This window comes from Botrytis fragariae (genome assembly GCF_013461495.1).
Source record: "Botrytis fragariae strain BVB16 chromosome Unknown tig00000000, whole genome shotgun sequence".
In the NCBI taxonomy this organism is placed as follows: Eukaryota; Fungi; Ascomycota; class Leotiomycetes; order Helotiales; family Sclerotiniaceae; genus Botrytis; species Botrytis fragariae.
In genome coordinates, this window is record NW_023500986.1 from 2253700 (window position 1) to 2274523 (window position 20824).

Sequence of the window (20824 nt, forward strand, 5' to 3'; positions counted from 1 at the left end):
TTTGGGTTGTATTATACAAGGCTGGCATAGAGAGTGTATCTAGGTCGAGGTGCAATGGGAGATGATGTTCTGAGGAGGCTCATATTGACGGATGTGGCATGGTTTAAGAAGTTCTGCAATGGAGGACTACTTGGCATTACAAAGGGGTCATTTCAGCAAGGATAATTCAGCGGTGTATATTAGGATTGACATTCAAGAAGGGCACTTTCGTACACATTTGCGATTAATCAAATATACAAACACAATTGTCACATGTAATGGGAAGGCGCGATTTGATTGAAGTCATTTGAAAATTCGTGATATTCATGGCTGCACTTTGCTAAAGCGCTTATGTGACAAATGAGACAAGGTCGATCCAAGCCCAGATTTCAGATTTCAGATATGGAGACCAGGCAGTAAATGCCGTTCCCCGCGTAGTTGTCATCAATTGCACGATAAAACCCATATTCTGCTCCATGCGTGTAGCCAAAGAATTGACACGTCTACAAACGACGACCACGGCGACCTCCCTTGCGACGGGTGCTGTCGGATGGAGTTGGGGTAACATCCTCGATACGGCCAATCTTCATGCCGGTACGGGCAAGGGCACGGAGAGCAGATTGAGCACCTGGACCTGGGGTCTTGGTTCCGTTACCTGTAAAGAATTGGCATTAGGATTTGTTGCTGCAATTTGAGGAATTCTCGAATGTGTTCTTACCTCCGGTAGCACGGATCTTGACGTGGAGAGCAGTGATGCCCAATTCCTTGCAGCGGGTAGCAACATCTTGAGCAGCCAACATAGCAGCGTATGGAGAAGACTCGTCACGATCGGCCTTGACCTTCATTCCACCGGTAACACGGCAGATGGTTTCGCGGCCACTGGAATCACCCAGAAAGTCAGCCTATGAACCTTTTCGTTCCAAAAATGTGCAATGTGTGGAATCATAACACCAAATTCCCTATTATCAAGTTTTGCTGGGGGGTACGTACGAAAGATCAGTGACGTGAACGAAGGTATCGTTGAAAGATGCGAAAATACGGGCGACACCGAAAACGAGTTCACCTGCACAGCGGGGTTAGCAATCCATATCAAATTCCTCCAGGAATTAAAAATTGCTTACCTTCCCTGATCGAAGGACCAAGGTTGATGTTCTCTTGCGCTGGGCGTGCTGCTTTCTTTGGAGGCATGTTGACGGTTAGTTGCTGAAGGATTGATCGACGAAGTTTTCGAAAATATCAGAGGTTTTCAAAATGAACGGGTAGAGATTCGAATTCCAAAATTTGGCGAATTTGTGCGCGCTAATCTGAAATAGGAATGGTGGCTAGCTTTCCTTAGCGTTACGGGGCTTTAAAAAAAAAGGCATAAAGTTTCCGTCGCGCAACTGGAACTTTTCTTTCATACACAATCACAACAACAATATTTTCCATGCGCTGAGATTCTCCGATTTTTCATATCGTGTAGAATTCAGACCATTAGCCTCGGTTTTGAGAACTTACGAAGGTTATTGAAAATACACAGTTTGCCGGAGCTGCTGGTTTAGTATCACGTACAATGGCGACTTCAACCAAGTCCAAGCTGGAGGGAAAGATGGACAATTTTGTCATCGGTATTATTGGTATGGGTGATATGGGCAAGATGTATGCCCGCAGGCTCAGCGATGCTGGATGGAGGTAAATTCCCTCAATTGAGTTTTCGTTGAGCCCGCTTTTGCAATGGTAAGCACACTCTTTTTTCTTACCCTCATTCCTCTTATAATGATGACCTGAGTGCATTTGGCTCGAGTATCGCCTTCAGATGACCTGACTACCATTCTGGTACCAGGTCGGAAGCTGGCTTTCAATGATGAAAAATCTCAGCTACCTTATTTTATTTTGTCTGAATCAATCAAACTACTTCTGCAGTTTTTGTTACATTCTGGAATCGCAGAAGCTAACAATAAATCTATAGTTACAATGTTTAATCTACGACCACTACTGATATTCTCGGGGCAGAGTAAACGCCTGCGATAGGGAGGACAAATATGAAGCTTTGTGTGAAGAGTTTGCAGATAGAGTAAATACCCAGCGTTTAGATAGTTCTTGTCCTGCAGCTTGTGCTGAGACGTCCATAGAAACAAATTACAATTCTTCCCAATGGCCATCTCGTTTCCAGAGCAAGTGATTACACCATCTATAATGTCGAAGCTGCCGCAATCGGCAAGGTCGTCGCTGAATATGGTCCCTGTATGCTTAACATGATCCCGTCACCTTCATTTTCTAACACCCTGTGTAGCCACCAAGCAAGGTGCCATAGTCGGAGGACAAACTTCTTGCAAAGCTCCTGAGATAGCCGCCTTTGAAAAGTATCTTCCCGCCGACGTTGACATTGTATCTTGCCATTCTCTTCATGGTCCCAACGTGGATCCTCGAGGTCAACCACTCGTAAGTATCACAGTCATATCACGACCTCACGTGCTTAAGAAAATTATAGGTTTTGATCAAACATCGTGCATCCCAAGAGAGCTTTGAAAAGGTTGAGCATGTCCTCTCATGCCTCGGCTCTAAACAGCATGTTCTCTCGGCTTCTCAACACGACCGCATAACAGCAGATACCCAAGCCGTGACCCATGCAGCCTTCTTATCCATGGGCAAAGCCTGGCACGCCAATCTCCAATTCCCATGGGAAATAGCACGCTACGTTGGTGGTATCGAAAATGTCAAAATTAATCTTACCCTCCGCATCTACTCTCAGAAATGGCACGTTTATGCTGGTCTCGCCATCCTAAATCCTTATGCCAAAGAACAGATCAGAGAGTACGCATCAAGTGTCACAGATCTATACAAATTGATGCTTGGAGGGCACAGAAGAGAGTTGGAGGAGCGAATCAAGAGCGCAGGACGATTCGTCTTTGCTGGACGAAAGAAGTCCGATGAGTTACTCTTGCGCGATGAAGTACTAGATCGTTTCTCTCTTGGTAAAAAGCCTGAAAAACCAACACCAAACAATCACCTCTCTCTTCTCGCTATCGTTGATTGTTGGGCTCGTCTCAACATTAGTCCATATGATCATATGATCTGTAGCACACCTCTCTTTCGTCTCTGGCTCGGTGTCTCGGAATACCTATTCAGAAATGAGAAATTGTTGGATGAAGTTATCAATACTGCTATCGAAGACAACACGTTCCGTTCTGACGATTTGGAATTCACCTTTGCAGCTAGAGGATGGAGCGAGTGTGTGGAGTTTGGAGATTTTGAGAGTTGGAAAGATAGATTCGAGAAGACGCAAATGTTTTTCGCTCCAAGATTTCCAGAGGCAACTAGAGTAGGGAACGAGATGATGAAGACGATTCTGGCAAACATTAAGAATTAGAAATGAAGTTTGGGTGGCATGGGAACGGGCGTATGGTTCAACTTGATTGTGGAGTTTTCGCTGGCTGGCTGACATTCAACATGGATTAGGACTTCATAGAGGATATACTTCATGCATCACTGTAATTCTGAATGATATTCTATTCAAACTTAGAAAGGACTTAAATCACAAAGTTTGACGTCATTGAGATCTGGAATGAAACAGGCGGGAAACCTGTGCATGATGCTTTCATTGTGCATTAATCCGTCGCACACAATCAAGATGTAGAGGTTTGCTGGGAATGGGAAGTGTATTTGTAGTTATGGCCATTCTACCTGGTGCTTTCGGTCGATTGAAGCGAACCCCCTGATCACCATATAATCACATAACAGAACTTTTGCGAATCCTCGGCACGTTGTCGTAGCATTGTTCAACATTTCCATTGCCATATGCTCCTCATATTATGAACATTTCGGAAGAATCTTGCATTTACTTGCTTAAAATTCTATAAACCGGCGTAAAAAGCCAGCCCAATGCAAATGCAGCATGACCACTCCCCCAAATCCAACCCCATAAAACCACAAATTTAACGGTAAGATTTTTGGTATCTGGCTCTGGCACCGGGACCTATTGAAAACATTAGCCAAAATTTCGATCGTACCTGCCAGAGAAAATAACTGACCTCCGAACTTCTTTGGCTCGCAACGTCTGTTATCGGCGACCAAGAGGGTTCTGTCGTAGGTAACGAGGGCTTGCTTCAATTGGTTCTTTGAGTGCTCATCGACGAACTTTTGGTAGTAGGCAACGATGGCCTTGGAGATAGCTTGACGGATAGCATAGATTTGGGAGGTTTGACCACCACCGGTAACACGGACACGGATGTCAACACCGGCGAATCTGTCGAGACCGACGATCAAGAGGGGCTCGTAGACCTTGAATCTCAAGACCTCTGGTTGAACCAAGTTCAAAGGCTTTCCGTTGACCTTAACAAGTCCCTTTCCGGCCTATCCTTCTAATCAGTATTTGAGTTCTCGGGGGTTCGTTGTGAATCTGTAAGATTCCTGTCGAGGGGTTCGTACCTTGCAGTGGGCAACTGCGGTGGCTATTGGAAAAAATGTCAGTCTTAATTCAATTCCAAAAAGCGAGACTCGGATTGAAATTCTTACCGGTCTTCTTCTTTCCAAAACACTGAACAGACTGGTTGGAAGCCATCTTGGATTATTTTCCTTTAAAATCGAATAGATGTTAGCTTCTTATTCCTCCAAATTTGCCATTCCGTATCGTAGAAAATAATTGGTGACGCTTTTATCGAATGTCGAAAAAAGACTTATTGTCGAGTTCCAGAACCTCCAAGCAACGCACAAATCCCCCCATACCCCAAAACTCCAGGACAATCGCAAATCAAATCAGGTCGGAATGTGAGCTCACCTTGGCGTAGATTGTCGAGGTGGTTGTAAAGTGTTGTCGTCGTTGTCGCGGAACGTTCTCTTTCTGAGTGTAATTTTCGATTTGCAAAAAGTGCGAGCCATTCAATTAGCGAAATGGGCTAACACCGAAACGGGTTAGCCCCAGACATCGCCCCAGATCATACACCGATGTCTTATCGTTATCGCAAAGCATTCAATGTCAATTGTACTGTAATTAGACTTCAAATCCATTTCATAAAATAGCTGCTACGATGTCTCGCAAAGGTGTTGGTCTAGCAGCTTTCGATAGGTCTCGAATCACTTCTGCTCAATATGCATCTCACGGAAATACTCTTCGTAGCTCTCATTCTACATCTATAGCTACTCAGTTATCAGTCTTCCGTTCTTTACTTCAACAATTTGCTCAAACTCATGCCAAAGATATACGTTCGAATCCCACTTTCCGCGCCGAGTTTGCACGCATGTGTTCAGCTATTGGAGTGGACCCTTTAGCTAGTAGTAATAATGCTGGAGGTAAAGATGGGAGTGGAAGTTTTTGGGCTCAGATGCTTGGTACAAGTGTGAATGATTTCTATTTTGAGTTGGCAGTAAGGGTTGTGGAAGTCTGTGGCGCTACAAGGGAAGAAAATGGTGGGCTTATTGGTGTTAAGGAAGTCAAAGACAGAATTATGAGCACACGAATGGAAGGTGGAGCTGAAATATCTGAGTATTGATCACCTTATGCTACTCTTATGACTATAACAAATGCTAATTGTATCCTAGTGACGATATCCTTCGTGCCGTGACTACCCTAAAACCCCTGGGTTCTTCCTACTCCACTATAACCGTTGGCCATAAAACATATATCCGTTCGATACCCAAGGAACTTAACACAGATCAGAGTGCAGTTCTGGAAGCTGCGCAGCTACTTGGATATGTTAGCGTCGGAATGCTCATGCTAAATCTTCGATGGCCAAGAGCAAGAGCCAAGACAGCAATTGAAGATTTAGTCTCAGAGAGTATGCTATGGGTCGACAAACAAAGCGAAGAGTGGGAGTATTGGAGCCCTGGATTTATGCTGGAAGTAGACGAAAGTGGAAATGCTGGATGATGAAGGTAAACTTAAAACATGCCATGTAACAACGAAACACGAAATCTCAGCATCAGAAAAAGCGCCAAGTGACGAAAGCTGTGCGCAGTGAGAATTTACATATAGAACGACGGTACTCTACACTGCAAATCGGCAACCTGATCTGGATCGTTATGATAGCATACACGTGCTTGTGTAAATGAGCTGCCTTCTATGCGTCAGAGAAAGTGATCAATATCGATCTACACTTTCTATGAATGTACAAGACGTTCCTTTCCATGAGCAATACCAAGCCCGACTTGACGTTCACCGGGTCTGATGGATCGGTTATAAGAACCTGGCATCTCTTGTTCTAGCTGTGAAAGAGACTCCGCTGTTCCTTGGGAGGTATCTTCTGGTGAAATTCCTCGGAATCCCTCATTTGGCCATTCTTCCATGATATCGGGGAGTCTATGAGATCTTTTAGGCCTTGCTTCGGTCGCACGATGTCTTTTATCGTTCCATTGAGACGAGGCCCGAGTCGAATGTGATTGCGTCGAACTCGACGATCGGGATTCTTGACTCCATTGATGTGAGGATTCTAACGAGGAAAATAGCGATCGAGTCCCTTGTGTTCCACTCATCGTCGGTTCTGCAAGAAGCTGGGCTCCCCGGAAGCGACGTCTCTGTATGGCTTGAATAGAGTGGTAAATGCCTATACCGAATAAAATCATAAAGGCCATGAAGGCAATAACTATAATTCCGATAACGTGGTTGGTCTGCATCGCGTTGGAGTAGTGGGTTTAAAGTTCTCGATTTCCTTGGGCAGAACTGGGTGTCTTTGAAGTGCTTTCAGTCTCGAATTTTTGAATGTCAGGTTGTTAAATGTGCAGTTTTCTATTTCATCATTTATACGAAATTGGTAGACGGGCTCAAATGTGTATAGGGTAGTAAGTTTGGTGTCCCAGGAACTATGCTGCCGTATTGATAAATGGCTTTTATGGCGATGGACCTTTCGTCAGTATTGGCTAGTAACCCGGAGACTGCATCCAAAGATGGCTAGGAATCGTATGGGCAAGCCGTAGCAAATATTATATTTCCATTGCTCTCTCTTCCATAAAGATCTAGTCACTATGTGCGATTGTCCACTCGTGTCTTATGTCTCACCATGATGTTCGTATGTAGCAGATTGTCAGGAATCAATGTGGATCCTAGCTAACGTATTGTTATATCAATGCTATGATCAATTTATTCAGTTTACCAGTATCTCCTTAAGAGAAAGCAGTTTGCGAATCACGGGGGGCTTTCGACAGTAAGCAGATGGTTCTCCTATCTGCGGCTCAAAGGTTCATTTCTCTACCATTAGCCATTAGAGCCCTGTGTTTCTTCTCCGGATGCCCAAAGTTTGGCTAAACATTGAACTTTCAAACCTGGCCATGCGCTCTGATTCGTTGTGAGCCCTTCATTGGTTTAAGCACGCGCTAAGTATTCACTGGCGACAAGCTTTGATAGAGTGATATCAGAGCTTAACTGATGCAACTCATATTTTGCTTGAGCAGGGGCTTGTATTCATTTTGTGCATTCAAGATAATGTAAATCTGGTTTAGTTATTGGGCTTTAGGCAAACGACTTTCCTCATTCGACTTCTCAGTGTGCCCAGGGTTCCTAATAACCCAGGCTGCAGTACAGCAATCAGAAGCTTCAAGTTCTTATTAATCTGGCTAGAAAATTTTGACTATTTGAAATGTTGAACTGCTTTCAAACATTCATAGCTTGTATGTAGTTACTTGGGATAATGAGTGTTAGTTTTCTTGAAAGTATAGGTATCACATGCTATAAGTGTTGGGCACTACGGGACATTGTCATGGGCAATTCAGAGGGTATCGAAGGGCAGTAGGTTTCATGACTTTCTTCATACTATCTCATTCATTTAGACATAGATAGGCACATCGCATTGTCGGCGTAGCATTAGCTATAGATATACTGAGTCAGTGAAGTATTCACTACTAATGATGTGGGTTAGTGTCTGCTAATACTCGATTTTGGAGCTCAAACGTCAGGAAGACTATATTCGGCATCTTCCCCAGCATTTTCAACCACAGAATCCGACACGTCTGGCAGTACAAATTGTCGAAAGATGATGAAAAAATAGCAGTCGTAGAGAGGGGAAGAGCCAATTCTGTGAGAATATCGATTGTTTTAGATATTCCCAGGCTGTAAGATGGTGTTTAGAGAAGATGAACGAGCAGGAGCAAATCATTGGAAAAGATGCTCCCCCTGACGCAACGCTCGTGAAGGGAATTGGAATAAAGGCGAGAAGACGACTCTGATATGATTCTGGTAGTCTTCTCTACCGAGGTGACAAACATCACGCCGAAATAGTAGAATCTGGATCTGGTGAATGGACGATTACCACAACGATGAATAATCAAGATTAGGATACGTTGGAAATGGCGAAGAGAGCTGATGTTGGACTGATGTTATAATTTCATACCAAAGCAAACAGATCCAGTGCAAAAAGAAATCTCCAGAGGTCAGTTGATGGAATGCTGTGGTTTGGGACGAGGCCGGTATGGAGACATATTGATGGTGCTTCGTTTCTCATACTTGAAGCCCTTTGAAGCAACACGTCACGCTGTACACTGAGTGGCTATCAGTTCGAAACAATAAGATACTTCTTATGAACTGTATTCACCAAGGAACAATCCAACAATGGAATCTCAACTAGAAATAGTGCTCGTTGCATGTCAATAGCAATAACACCTCCTCTTCACGAAGCGGATGATTGAGAACTGAGGGTTTTGAAGGAAAGACTTCTCACAAAAGCAGGCTATTAATAGTTGCCAAGTTTTCAAAGCTTCAGGTGAAGAGATTGGCTTTCTTAAACGTCACTTTACGGGAAGGCGGTATATGTATCATCATTGAATCAAGCCTTTAGATACAGCAGCCAAGGTAAAGTATAACATTGCTAGAGCTTAGTCAGAGAAGACTCTTCATGAGGAAGTTCGGAGATCTTCTGAAGAAAATTCGAGAGGATGTGGTCACTACTGTCGTGAAATATACTGGGCATAAACCCCGACAAGGAAGTCCGCTAGGGGACCAAGTGATAATACGTGCGACGACGCGGAGAAGGGGGAAAGTGGAAGGAATAGTGGTGATACTGACGACGATGAAAACGATGGGTCGCTCAGTACTATCATTCCAGCGAGCTCAGTACATTCAACATTCCAGATTATACTTCAAAAAGAAGATACCCTGAACTCAATTCAAATATCCAACTCCTTTCAATCATCTAATTCCTTTCAACTACCCAATCTTCTGCAATGACCTGCACACTCGATCAAAACACCCAACCCAATCTTAAACAACGAAAATCCCCAAATTATACTTTGAATCTCAGCTCAACAAATCCGGACCGTTCAACATATACTCGCGCCATTACTTCAAACCGACCGCCTTGTTTCGTATCCCTTCTTTCTTTAGGAGAGTAAGGAATATCAAGAATCGACCTACCTCTCGACCACATAAACAAAAATCCTGGAGTCGACGATATCGGAGACAAAGGCAACTCAGCAAACAGACAAGGTAATCAAAGATTACTCCTTGAGCATCAAATATAGAAACTACTAACCAAGATCCAAGATGTCATAATAGCGAACCCGACACCAGGAACGCAAGCGACGACGAAGAGACGTTTTGAATGGGATGAATATACACACACAAGAAAACACATCGAGTGGACCGAAGAACCCTGCGCTGAATTAGGAGAGAAAAAAAGGATCGTTGCACGGGAAGGGAGATGCTAGAGGCCTCGAGTATACTAGAAAAGTGGTGAAGAGAGAGGCATATGTATAACAACCCCTCTCCCCGCCCCTCATTCCCCAGAGCAACAACGTAGGATAGGCATCAGCCTCGGCATCTCAGTCGCTATATCAAAGCCTTTTGAAATCCTCAAAGAGAAGCAGATCCGAAACCTTGGAGATCTGATGCAGTTTGTCTATCTTCATACATAAGGGCATCCCTCCCTTTCCCCTCTGTGCTTCACATGCGACACTCTTCATGTATTTATCACCGCAAATTCATCGGCTCAATTCTATAGAATCTCCTATCTGTATCACATTATATCACACCCCATTCCACTCCAATAACCTACATTATCGCCCCAATTCCTCAAACAAAAGTTTCGCGCCTCGATCACCTCACATCTCACAAGCCTCGAGGTAATCTGGATAAATTCCCAGATACGTATCATTCATTATCTCAGCCACGCTAAATGTCACTATACACCGTATATAAGATCAATTCACCAAGATCAAGTCACAGTTCGGCTTTTTTTTAAGGTTGATGGAATTTTTGAGAATTAATAGATTGTTGGATTAAGTAGAGGTCTGCTCGAAGCAGACATGTGTACTATACTGCGATTGTGTATCCAATGCGCCGGCGTCTAACTACTCAAGTGTGCCAGAATGATATGAACCAAAATGCTTTCTTGCACGGTCTCTCTTCCTTCTCGTGCACTATCATGTGGCGAATATATCAATGCATACGAATCGATCTCCCGGAGATGTGCAATACAGAGATATAAGGGGTGGCAAAGAAACGTGATGAATACTCTCATTCCATCTCCTCGTAGACGAACCCCTTTCAAAGTACTATCCACAATGGGTGAATTTTAGATGCAACTCATTACCCGCCTAAATGTGTATACTATAGTAGACGGTCATTATGATCAACACCATCGTTGTGCCGAAAGCTCCGACAATGCTGAGTGCGAAAGCGAGCACAATTGCAAAGCTCCACCATTTAGGGGTGGTGGCATTGAATGTTTGCTCGCATATCTCAAGATACACCCAGGGGTGAAAAGTGAGGTATTCTTAGCCAATTGTTTGTCCATACGATGCCTTACTTGCTATGTATGCACTCCAACAGAAGAGCTTTCTCCCAACATCAACACCAAAGGGTACGGCGGTAACAAAACTACTCTTCCAATATTTCTCGAAACAACAGCGGTCAAGCAAATCGACGGAATACTCAAGGGTATTGACTCGCGACTCGCGACTCACCTTTGTCCTCGTCATGGACCCCATTATATTCTCAGGACGACAAGAAACGTCGCACCGCACACTCGTGCAAAAGGCATTCTCCTAACTCCTGAATGACCTCGTACTTTGCATATGTGGAGCCGACATGTTTGCTTTTTGTTGTCTCTTATTGTCATCTGATAAGTAACCGAGCAAGCTGCAAGCGAGCAAGTAGCTATGTCTGCATTCAGAGAGTAGGAAATGCGGCAAGCAAGGGTTCAAATTCCAATGCAAACAATCAAACGAGCAATGGGTACGTATGTATGTATGACTCGACCCCTCTCAAACATCGATGCAAAAAATCATTTACCCGAGCCCAACATTTGATCTTCTCTCGACTGGAAGAAGGCCGTTTCCAATAAAAACATTTCGCCAATATTATGATGATTCGAGAATCAGGGGGGAGATAGCAGAAGAATTGGCTCCCGCTCCACTTGTATGGATCTCTGCAGTTCCATATGGAATCTGGATGCAACAAATCCGTGGCGAGGGTGCAGGAATGCCCAACATGTAAGGAGTCCTGACTCGTACTTTTATGCCGACGATCACATGTTCATCCCTGGCATATCTTGCATATTCAGTATTTTCCACATTCACACACACACACACACACACACACAACGCATTTGCGACAGAAATTGGCCGCTCGCACTTCCTTTTCCTTCTGTACATCCCTGTCTCAGCATCATCGTGAAGAGTTTTTGATGAGACAGGAAGTGCCATAAGAAGCTGATGTGGTGAGAAGTGAAAATCGCTTTAAACCACAATGTCAAAATTCAAACTCGATGCAATTTCGAGACCTTGAACAGCTTAATTCTTAGGCCTCTTGACCCAATGCAAATAGAAACTGTCATTTCGGTCTTCCCGCCTAAATTCCAATCTAGTCCTCGAAGCCTTCGAGTTAGTGAAAGTCTATGGCACGTGCATACCCCGTGTTTCAATCTCTTTCAATAATTTAAGGGTGTTGAGCTGAACTATGTGTTGTTCGATGCACAGGCATTTGCGGATTGTTGGTGACGACTAGTAATTTTATAGAGGAGCTCAGACCTGCCCTTTAGATCAGACCGAATAGCAGATGCACATCGATTTTGAATTGATGCTAAAACGTAAGGTTATTCGTACGTCCAGGCTGATGACGTTGATTTTTTCGAAAGGCTTTGTGATTCATCTTGCAGTCCTGGGTCATTGGGAAGAAGATCGGTCAGTCGAAGACGTCTACGTGTGGACAAACTATTGCCCCGTAGCTATACATATGAGATTGCATGTTGTGAAGGTTAGTATCTGCACAAAAGACTCTATCTGGTTCATTTTGCGAAAGATGGACATTTTCAGAATATCTATTTTTCAAAAATACTCATCTGCAATTCATTTTGGAACCGATGTTGGCTGCCAGACCCTGCTTTTCGTAGTGCTCAAATCTGCGTCCCTTTTGTCCTCTACCACTAATATTGCCGCGAGCGGGAATGGTGCAGATCTCATAGTGCGAGGACTAGAACTTCTGCCAAGGACCGGACGGAGATAGGTCCGTTCGGTAGATCTATAATACTCTACATTTGATTATACGTACACAGAAACTCTTGTCGTGGGTTGCAGAATAGGACCACTCCACTATTTACTCGAAATAGTCTGGTACTCTTTAAGAAAGCGAGGGAGGCACCAAGATTCTTTGCAGTGCACGGTCGGTGTTCGTACTTTTGCGTGAGGTATAAATTGAATTCATGTATGTAGTAGGTAGCATGGGGTAATGGTCAGGAGTCGTCTAATCACTTGATGAGGTGTGCATGAAGTAATGCAATATTGTATTTTTCGCACAGATTATCTTTGTGTAACCCATGTTGGTGGCTGGTTATCCAAATAGGATAATAATCAAGTTTGAAGCAATCAGAGAACGTTGAGCGTATAGAATAAAGTGAAAGAAGCGACCCATAACAGAATTGGGAAGGAGGTGCGTCCACACAGATAGAAACCGATGGGAGGGAGATTTTAGAAAAAAGTATACACTCCTTTTGGCTCTGTGCCGCGTCTGATACTGCCTGGTCAATATAACGAATGAGGGGTCCAGTTTAAGACTTTCAAAGAAACGGAGTGAGGGAAGACACGGGAACTATTCGATTAAAGCCCTGATCATGCAAGACCTAGACTCAACTCGAATTAGAGTCTTCAGCGGTGATGTGATGATTGGAGACGATTAGAGGGGAGTTGGCTTTATAGTTCCTGACTAAAAACACTGGTGAATTTGAGCGAGATATGTTACGCAGTTCCGCTTTAGCATGGGTGGGTAAATTGTGTGAATCTATGTCGCATTCTTAATATGTAGAAAATTGACTGGTGATTCCAAAATCCAACCTTTTCATTGACAATTGCCGTTGCCTAGAGTTGGTTGTGACTCGTGAGAATCAAGTATTGAGCAAATATTGGTAATGGGGAATGGCGGGTAGTGTTGCCGGCTGCACGCGGAAATAGACGTATCGTACTGTATTGTCAACAAACTACCTCGGAAGGTTTGGCAAGAACAGTTTGAGGGGCTTGAACCGACAAGGAATCATGTCGAATCATCACGGGCGGCTTAATCCCATCGAGGTATTATTGCATGATTGTTGAGAGCGTGTCGACCTCGCATGACTAGCTAAAAGAGAATCCTATATAGATATAATCTTCGGACGAGAGTCTACATTTGGATGAGCATGTACGAAAGAAGAAGGAAATGGAATGATTTCATTTGATTTGATCCTCAAACCATCCTATTGTGTTAGTCATCATGAGAAAATATCAACCTTGTCGTACCCGTATTAAGAAATCCACTTTGTGAATGGTCCCGCACTCAGCGGACTGAAGGGAGGGATTGGACTGAGTCTGGAAAGCGGCAGCTACGACATGACAGGGGAAACTATTCGAGTCCTATCTCATGTATGCAAGACGATGTACAGGGTAGCATCGACACTAAACCTTGTGATGCCGTATACCTTGCTCCTTATTTTGCCACCTAAACATGAATCGAGTAACGGGCTAAACTTTAATTACGAGCGTATACGAAGAAAGGAAAGTCACATACTCACAGACTCACAGACGGGCTCGAGGCGGGTTATCTCCAGTTCCATGTTGGCGACTCCAGAATTCAGATGGATAAATATGTGTACCGAGTAGATAGATGCATGTATGTAAGTGTGTATGTATGTGTGTATGTATGTGCATTGTGCACACTGCACCATCTATACCATCTATACCATCTTTCTACATGCACACTTTTCCTTCTATATTCGATGAGTGATATCTAGGAACCGAGAGTATGTACTTTGAAGCAAGCAAGGTTGATTATTTCGTGCAGTTCTGGACAACGCTATGGCTTTCTCTTCCTAGGTTAACTTCCATGGAGATGTTTTTGGATATTGGAATGTTTTGATTGGCAGTTGCAGTTACAATCATGTAACACAAACTGAGATAGGGATTTGTATGAAATATAGGGAGAAGATTTCCCGGTCGTTTTACGTACTGTATCATCATTTTCGCCGAAGAAAGATTTGTTACATGGGGGGAAGGACTTGGTCAGATCACTGATCAATCAAGTCCGGTCAATGTTTAATATTTGAAGTTTAATGTTCAATATCAAACCAATTCAGGCATTGAGACAATTTGGGAGAGGCATGGCATGGTATTGGCACAAAGCGTAGACTTGTCTTGAGTCTTGACACCGAGCTCCCCCCTCAGCCTACATGTGGGGATTGAGCAGACTGAACACTGAACTCATGCGTTTGCAATTCCAAATTCTGGATCCATTTGCTCCATTCTTTGTCAAAAACAAAAATCAAGATTTGGGGGCTAAATGATTGGGTCATATGCCTTTCGTGATCCCCCATACAGTCCTCGTAGTCCGAAAAATGGAGATTGTATGTATGTGCGTGCTTCAAGCCTTCCAGGGATTTTTGTGATGCTCATATCAATTTGTTTCGTCAACATATACGAGGATCTCAAAGAGGACAGAAAATAAAATGTAAAAGATGGGTGGGAGTGGATTTCCGTGTCGCACATACCTGCTTGAAATAACAGTAGAAAAGTTAATCATGGATCGATGATCGTGGCACATATTATTCATAGAGGGATGGATGATGGATCACCGAATACAACTCCTTTTATCCAAATATGCAGTGAAAATTGGAGAATATGATCTATCATATTTTCATAATCCATCCCAGTCGTGGAGGCGTTAAGTGTCTCTTATTGTCGCTGCTGCTGCTCTTATTGTTGTTGTTGTTATTGTTGTTGTTGTTGTTGTTGGATGATCAAGTTAGTTGTTCAAGAGACTTCATTAACAACCTGATATCTATTGAGTTTGATACTAATTGTTCTGATACCAAAACAAGTTGCTACTAGATCGCCCCTAAATGGCGATCTATCTAGTCTCATTTTCCCCTGGTTCTTTGGATAAAATAGGCGTCGCCCTTGAGAAATGATGCTTTTCCCATAATTCCCATAATCCCATTTTTATCTCTTACTAAGTCGCTTCCACCACTCACAGACGCGGGTAGTAGATAATCAAACCAAAGGCCTGCTAATGGATTCCCATGACCGTTATGTCGGGAGCTGCTACTGCGGGTGAACGATTTTAGTTAACACAAAGCCACGACTTAAGTGCACAACACTATGATTTCAGTACCATAAAAATGCTTATCTGAGAACTAAGATCTGGAATATCTCAAGGTTCAATCTGGACGACATGTCCTCAGAATAACTTCAATGTCATGTATATGTTCTGCTCAAAACTTTATGACCTTTTCGACTCAGTCCCGGAAGTTAGCAATGACTAGGAATTCCCCTCGCACCACTCATTACTCTCCCACTTTTGCGTACTGCGCCCTTTCAGCCACACACATCTCACCGAGTGAGGAAAGCTGCAGGCGCAGAACCGCATATCACATATTCTATCCTAACGAACCCTTGCTAAAGTAACGGCAGATGTGAGATAGATGTTGCTTTGCATCTGTAACTTTGTGAAATTGTGACCTGGTGGTATTCAATGTCCGCTCTTCCGAGAAATACATTCAACGATGGATGGATGTGCATTCTGTTTCTCCTCTTTCGGTCGAATGTCGCGAGTATAGAGTACCACAAGATAGTGGAACCGAAGGGTAAAGATGTTTCTCGTTTGCGATCACTTGTTGCCTTTCGAAATCGAAGGATTTCATGTTCATCCTTGACAATCCACGCTGCGCACTCCGTCTCTGGATCCTGTCGGCGGAAGTCACGGACATTTTATTCGATTATTTGGCTGGGCACGTCTGAATTGATCATCTTTTAATCATCTTAGAAGACGAATTATGGGACAAGAGTGGAGATGAAAAATCAGAAAGAGGGGAAGAGAGCGGAATGGCAGGGGAATGTGCGGACAAAGAGCTTGAAAGTGGGCAAATTCCCCCCCCTGGTGCCAGGTATATTTTGTTGGTCAGCTGAGAAAGATGAAAAAAGTGATATGGAGTGACATTATCATTTTGCAACGTTCGCAAAATCGTAATCCGCATCGATTTCTCTTCACAGCATTTAAATCCGATGATAACTTCAATCTCGGCAAGCTGAAGTGGTCATCCCAAATCAGGATCAAGATGCAAAGTGATTCATCGTGAACTCACCCGTGTCAACCAATAAAACTCGCCATTTATTTGTTAAGGGAAGGAGGACAAACAGTTATTCCGACGAATCCAATAAACCCCCGAAATATCTGATATGACAGAAAACGAGCACGAATCATCAATAAAGTAATGAATGCAGCCAGATTAGACAATAGCCAGCGGCGGTAAGAAGAGAGTAAATGTAGATATCTGTCAAATTATGAAGCTTACCACCACTCGACTCCTGCACGTTGGTTACGTAGACAAACGAAACCGAACACAATCACATATCACATGCCAATTGGGGATGGAGAGAAAAGGAAGGTTCGGTTCGGTTCGTTTCAGTGCAGCGACATCCTTCAACGAGTAGGCTATGTGGTACCCAGATGATCATCAATCCGCAATCAGCCATGGATTATACATCAATCTTTTAAAGTTTTTTATGATTGAGTTGGATGACAACTCATTCACAGACCCGAACCCCGACCCCCCTTCATTGTATTGTCCAAACGAGAAACGAGAAACGAGAAACGAGAAACGAAAGATTGATAGTGAGGCCATTCCGGTGCCAAGAGAAGAATCTGAGAATTATACATATCGAATGCGACTGTATATCAGATATATCATGTCTTTTTTTAACCATTCCCAGATGATTCCAATCGATCATGTACAGTATCAGCGACTCTCACCACCTGCATGTAGGCAAACTTTCTCACTTGCCATCATCCCATTATCGCATCGTCACAACATGCTCAATCGTACATGATCAAATTTTAGAAATGGCTACAATTCTCTCGTTTGAGACCTATAGCGTATGATCTTATTCAATACTTCCTTCACCTCAAGGCTTAGCTTGCCAATATTGGCAATTTGAAAGCTACGGAGTATTCATTCAAAAGATTCCCCATCCTTCCTTCGATAAACGTGGACCCCCTGGTTGAACTTTGAGCGAGTGGTTGAAATGAACATGTCACCGACTGACGTCCATGAGTCTTTGATCCTAGTCTCTTCCTAGTCTCTTCCTAGTTCATATCTCCCGTGAAATCTGGCCGACCGCTGGCTACACTGATTGACCCGTATGATTTGTTCTATTCGTTACATTTCTATCCTTGGCACACTCCCCATCCTATTTTCTGACGCTAAGAGCACGCATGTTCAGGGTTGACACGCATCTCTCAGCCCAGGCCTTCCAAAACATTCTCACTAGAACACCAATTTCCTTCTAAGCATTCGTGCGAGTAATCTTTCTGACCGACTCGAAGTAGATCAAACATCAGCTAACCCTTTCCCGATTTTTTTGGTTCCCTCTTACTCCAGACCCTTAACTACCTCCCTAGTCCCCTTCTTCCTAGTTTTTCCATTAGCATATACCGAGAGACAACAACTCAAGGGCAGCCAGCCGACAGTGAAGAAAAAAATTGTTGAACACAAACCGGGGCCATTACGCCGCACGCACGTCAGTAGTCGCCCACCCACTCCATTCTCTCCATCCATGGATTGTCTAGCACTACTGTACTGTATTGCTGAAGCCCTGTTATCACGATAGACGAATTTATCAAACTAACTAAAGCATCTACTAGACTTGGATTAGAGTAGCAAGATTTGTTAATAGTTGAAACGAAGCGCGCGATTGTCGTTCGTTAGAAACAAACGCCTAATCCAAGTAAGTACTGTATTTAGCTCTGGCATTATTGCCTAGACTAATTCCCCCCCAGAGAACCCCAAATCATAGTCGCTTCCCGCACCGCTGGGTCGCCTACACAAGCATTATTCAACCATCCCCTCCGTCAACGCTACCGCCACACCATCGGCATACGCAGTGCCGCATCCATACTAAATCTTCGAGATTGATAACATTGAACTCATCTATTCTTAAATCGAATTAAGCTATACCGAAGCTTCCTATCGAACTGTCAATTGATATCACGTGTATAAGTATTAATTATAAGACGACTTACTTATCATTCCCCGTCAACGCTTCGCATTTGTGCAGGGGCGTGCCAAGGATTCATCCGAGGCTTTGGTATCTCTCTCTGCGCTAGTCACTGTAAGTTAGCTTCCATCATTAGACAATATTCCCATGGGAAAATCAACAATGACATCGATATCAATCAATATCAAAGACTTTCTGAAGCTTTGAAACTTCAAATCTCTGTCAGGAGAAGATTTTTGATCTCTATCGTAAAGAGTGCATTTGCGCCTTATGCGTATCTGCTTCACCCAATTTTAATTGATTCATACTGACAGATATAAGTTGTCCAACATCAATCATTTTTGCGGGCCCCAACACACGGGAATTATCCAGTCTTCACCTCCCTCTGCCACCAAGAAACAAATATACATTACAACAAATCTATCAAAGCATTGTGAATAGATACAATTTCAATCCTTTATTTACGAAGATACAAATTAGAGGTCTACGACGACGCGAAACTTCTATCGTACTTCTATCCCTCGACTCACTTTCGAGAATTGTTTATTGACACAAAAGAGGGCACGACGCGTCGTGAGTAGTTTCTGCCATTTGCTAGCCCAGACATTTAGGGGATATCAACTGGATAAAATAACCGTAATCGTACGAATTTCTTCAGATCATCCAACTAACCGCTCACACCAAGATCCTTCTGGGTATTTGTGGTCGGGCATACGCTACAACTTCCCTCGATACCATACCAATCACGGCCCAAACCCGTACACTACAAACGGCAGTATCAACAGAAACGATTCTCCATTTGGAAGAGCTACAGTACAAGTCTCCTGTCATTACTTGTCCTATATCCACCACTTTGGAGACAAGATCGGACGGACAGAACCATTACACGGCACGCCAAAATAGTAATAATAGGGGTATCAAGTCGAAGAAGATCAATCATATCCGTTTATTCAACCTAAGGGCGGGCACTTTTTAAGTACATCTTCGTTCCTTCAGTGAATTTCAAAGAGAAAAAAAAGAAAGGAAGAAAAAAAAAGGATTGTTTGCATTGTCAAGCAGACTCTCCGATTCTTCCTCCAGAGATCGAGACGTGACGACAGTTCGTATTACCTCCGCAGATATCCGTGAGATTCCGAATTCAATTCCAACCGTCGTCATAAGTATTTGTAATACTACGAGTTCGACTTTCCCCTCTCGCAAAACGGCCAAAAGTGTTCTGGACTTTCCTCTGCATCATCATATCGAAAGATTGAAACGCGCCCCTACTCCACTGTGACTAGGATAATATTGTGAAGAGAAGTGGGTTTGTGGTCTGTGAACAGACCTAGATTCTCGCTCAGTAGAAGTCATTGAAATTAAGGTTTAGCAACTCTCAATCATAGGAATTAAACATTAATTGCCGTGACGAGACATCTTTATATCGTGTCATCGTTACATAGACACACTCGCAACACCGCCAGGAATTTTTGGCACTGAGAATAAGGATTGCAAAGAGATCTACAGAGCTCTCTCGTCCAAGACTTCTTAGACTTGACACTAAAGGTAATTTTGACGCACTTCAACTGTATCCTCGCGATTATCAGCTGATGGAGGCTTTCTCATACAGGCATAGCGCATACACGATTCAGTCCCAGCGATTTCCAAGTTTACCAGGTTGGCCATCCATTGCGAAACGGGCGTGCAACGATTATTACCACCATTATTGCCGGACTCCCAGTGCCAGACTATCACCCTCAACGGCGCATCCTACTACCTAGGGCTTACGGTCGATTCCCAAGAACGATCGTTTTCTTCAGTCGATAAACTTTGGTGTCAACTTGACTAGCAGACACCACTAAGATATCCCGAATTCACGCATTGCCAATAAGTCACCAATATCTACTACGGCTACGCACAAACGGGTCTAGCTCCTCACTCTTGCGTTGGGAACATCTTGGACACTCATCCCTCATCCCCCATCCCTCATCCGCAAGCCAAGGAATCATCATCGTTGCTTACTCATTCATCATTTGTGGAATCTCGAACAAGCCATTACGAGCACTCGGTCCATAACACCTTTTTTATTTCTTTGAACTGAAAGAAAAGAGAAAGGAAGTTTTCCGAACCCCACATCCACTATCCCAAACCAAGCATACCGAGAAATCATTTTCTTTCCCACTGCCAATTGTTCAAAATACCATCTGCCACTGCACAATTCTGATCCAGCAAGCTCGTGGAACTAAACTAGATCGGATCTAACGATTTTATTCCCTCCTTGAGTCAAGCGGAATAAAGTATAGGAGAAGATTGGAGTTCTACTTGCATTCAGGTAAAGTACGACCATCCTCACGATACTTACGATACTACCACACTACCACACTACGACACCACTACGCACGCGCTATCTACGACGCCACTACAATAAAGCGAAACTTTAAAAAGCACAGAC

The 20824-nt window shown here is 43.5% G+C and overlaps 6 protein-coding genes across 6 annotated transcripts; 3 read left to right on the plus strand and 3 right to left on the minus strand.

Annotated features, from left to right (window-relative positions):
* Positions 1–271: 271 nt before the first annotated feature.
* Positions 272–1193, minus strand: Bfra_006921 (putative 40s ribosomal protein s14 protein). Its single transcript, XM_037337292.1, has 4 exons — positions 1101–1193; positions 970–1042; positions 698–858; positions 272–634 (listed from the first exon to the last, which is right to left on the minus strand). Exons 1-4 carry the CDS (start codon positions 1165–1167, stop codon positions 483–485), a joined length of 453 nt encoding a protein of 150 aa, XP_037198658.1. The 5' UTR covers positions 1168–1193; the 3' UTR covers positions 272–482.
* Positions 1194–1531: 338 nt separating this feature from the next.
* Positions 1532–3328, plus strand: Bfra_006922 (putative prephenate dehydrogenase protein; the record flags this gene model as incomplete). The annotated part of the gene is made up of 5 exons (XM_037337293.1): positions 1532–1650; positions 1972–2032; positions 2091–2202; positions 2252–2400; positions 2450–3328. The coding sequence occupies 5 exons, from the start codon at positions 1532–1534 to the stop codon at positions 3326–3328; spliced, it is 1320 nt and encodes a 439-aa protein (XP_037198659.1).
* Positions 3329–3718: 390 nt separating this feature from the next.
* On the minus strand, positions 3719–4774 carry Bfra_006923 (putative 40s ribosomal protein s16 protein). Its single transcript, XM_037337294.1, has 5 exons — positions 4736–4774; positions 4474–4533; positions 4387–4409; positions 3990–4311; positions 3719–3934 (listed from the first exon to the last, which is right to left on the minus strand). The coding sequence occupies exons 2-5, from the start codon at positions 4517–4519 to the stop codon at positions 3894–3896; spliced, it is 432 nt and encodes a 143-aa protein (XP_037198660.1). The 5' UTR covers positions 4520–4533; positions 4736–4774; the 3' UTR covers positions 3719–3893.
* Positions 4775–4985: 211 nt separating this feature from the next.
* Positions 4986–5824, plus strand: Bfra_006924 (putative vacuolar-sorting protein snf8 protein; the record flags this gene model as incomplete). Its single annotated transcript, XM_037337295.1, has 2 exons — positions 4986–5440; positions 5497–5824. 2 exons carry the CDS (start codon positions 4986–4988, stop codon positions 5822–5824), a joined length of 783 nt encoding a protein of 260 aa, XP_037198661.1.
* Positions 5825–6054: 230 nt separating this feature from the next.
* Bfra_006925 (uncharacterized protein) lies at positions 6055–6567 on the minus strand (the record flags this gene model as incomplete). Its single annotated transcript, XM_037337296.1, has 1 exon — positions 6055–6567. One exon carries the CDS (start codon positions 6565–6567, stop codon positions 6055–6057), a length of 513 nt encoding a protein of 170 aa, XP_037198662.1.
* An 11262-nt stretch (positions 6568–17829) lies between these two features.
* Positions 17830–18837, plus strand: Bfra_006926 (uncharacterized protein; the record flags this gene model as incomplete). The annotated part of the gene is made up of 4 exons (XM_037337297.1): positions 17830–17919; positions 18196–18282; positions 18457–18510; positions 18718–18837. Coding segments are annotated over 4 exons (351 nt in total), but the record flags the coding sequence as incomplete, so codon positions are not given.
* Positions 18838–20824: the final 1987 nt, after the last annotated feature.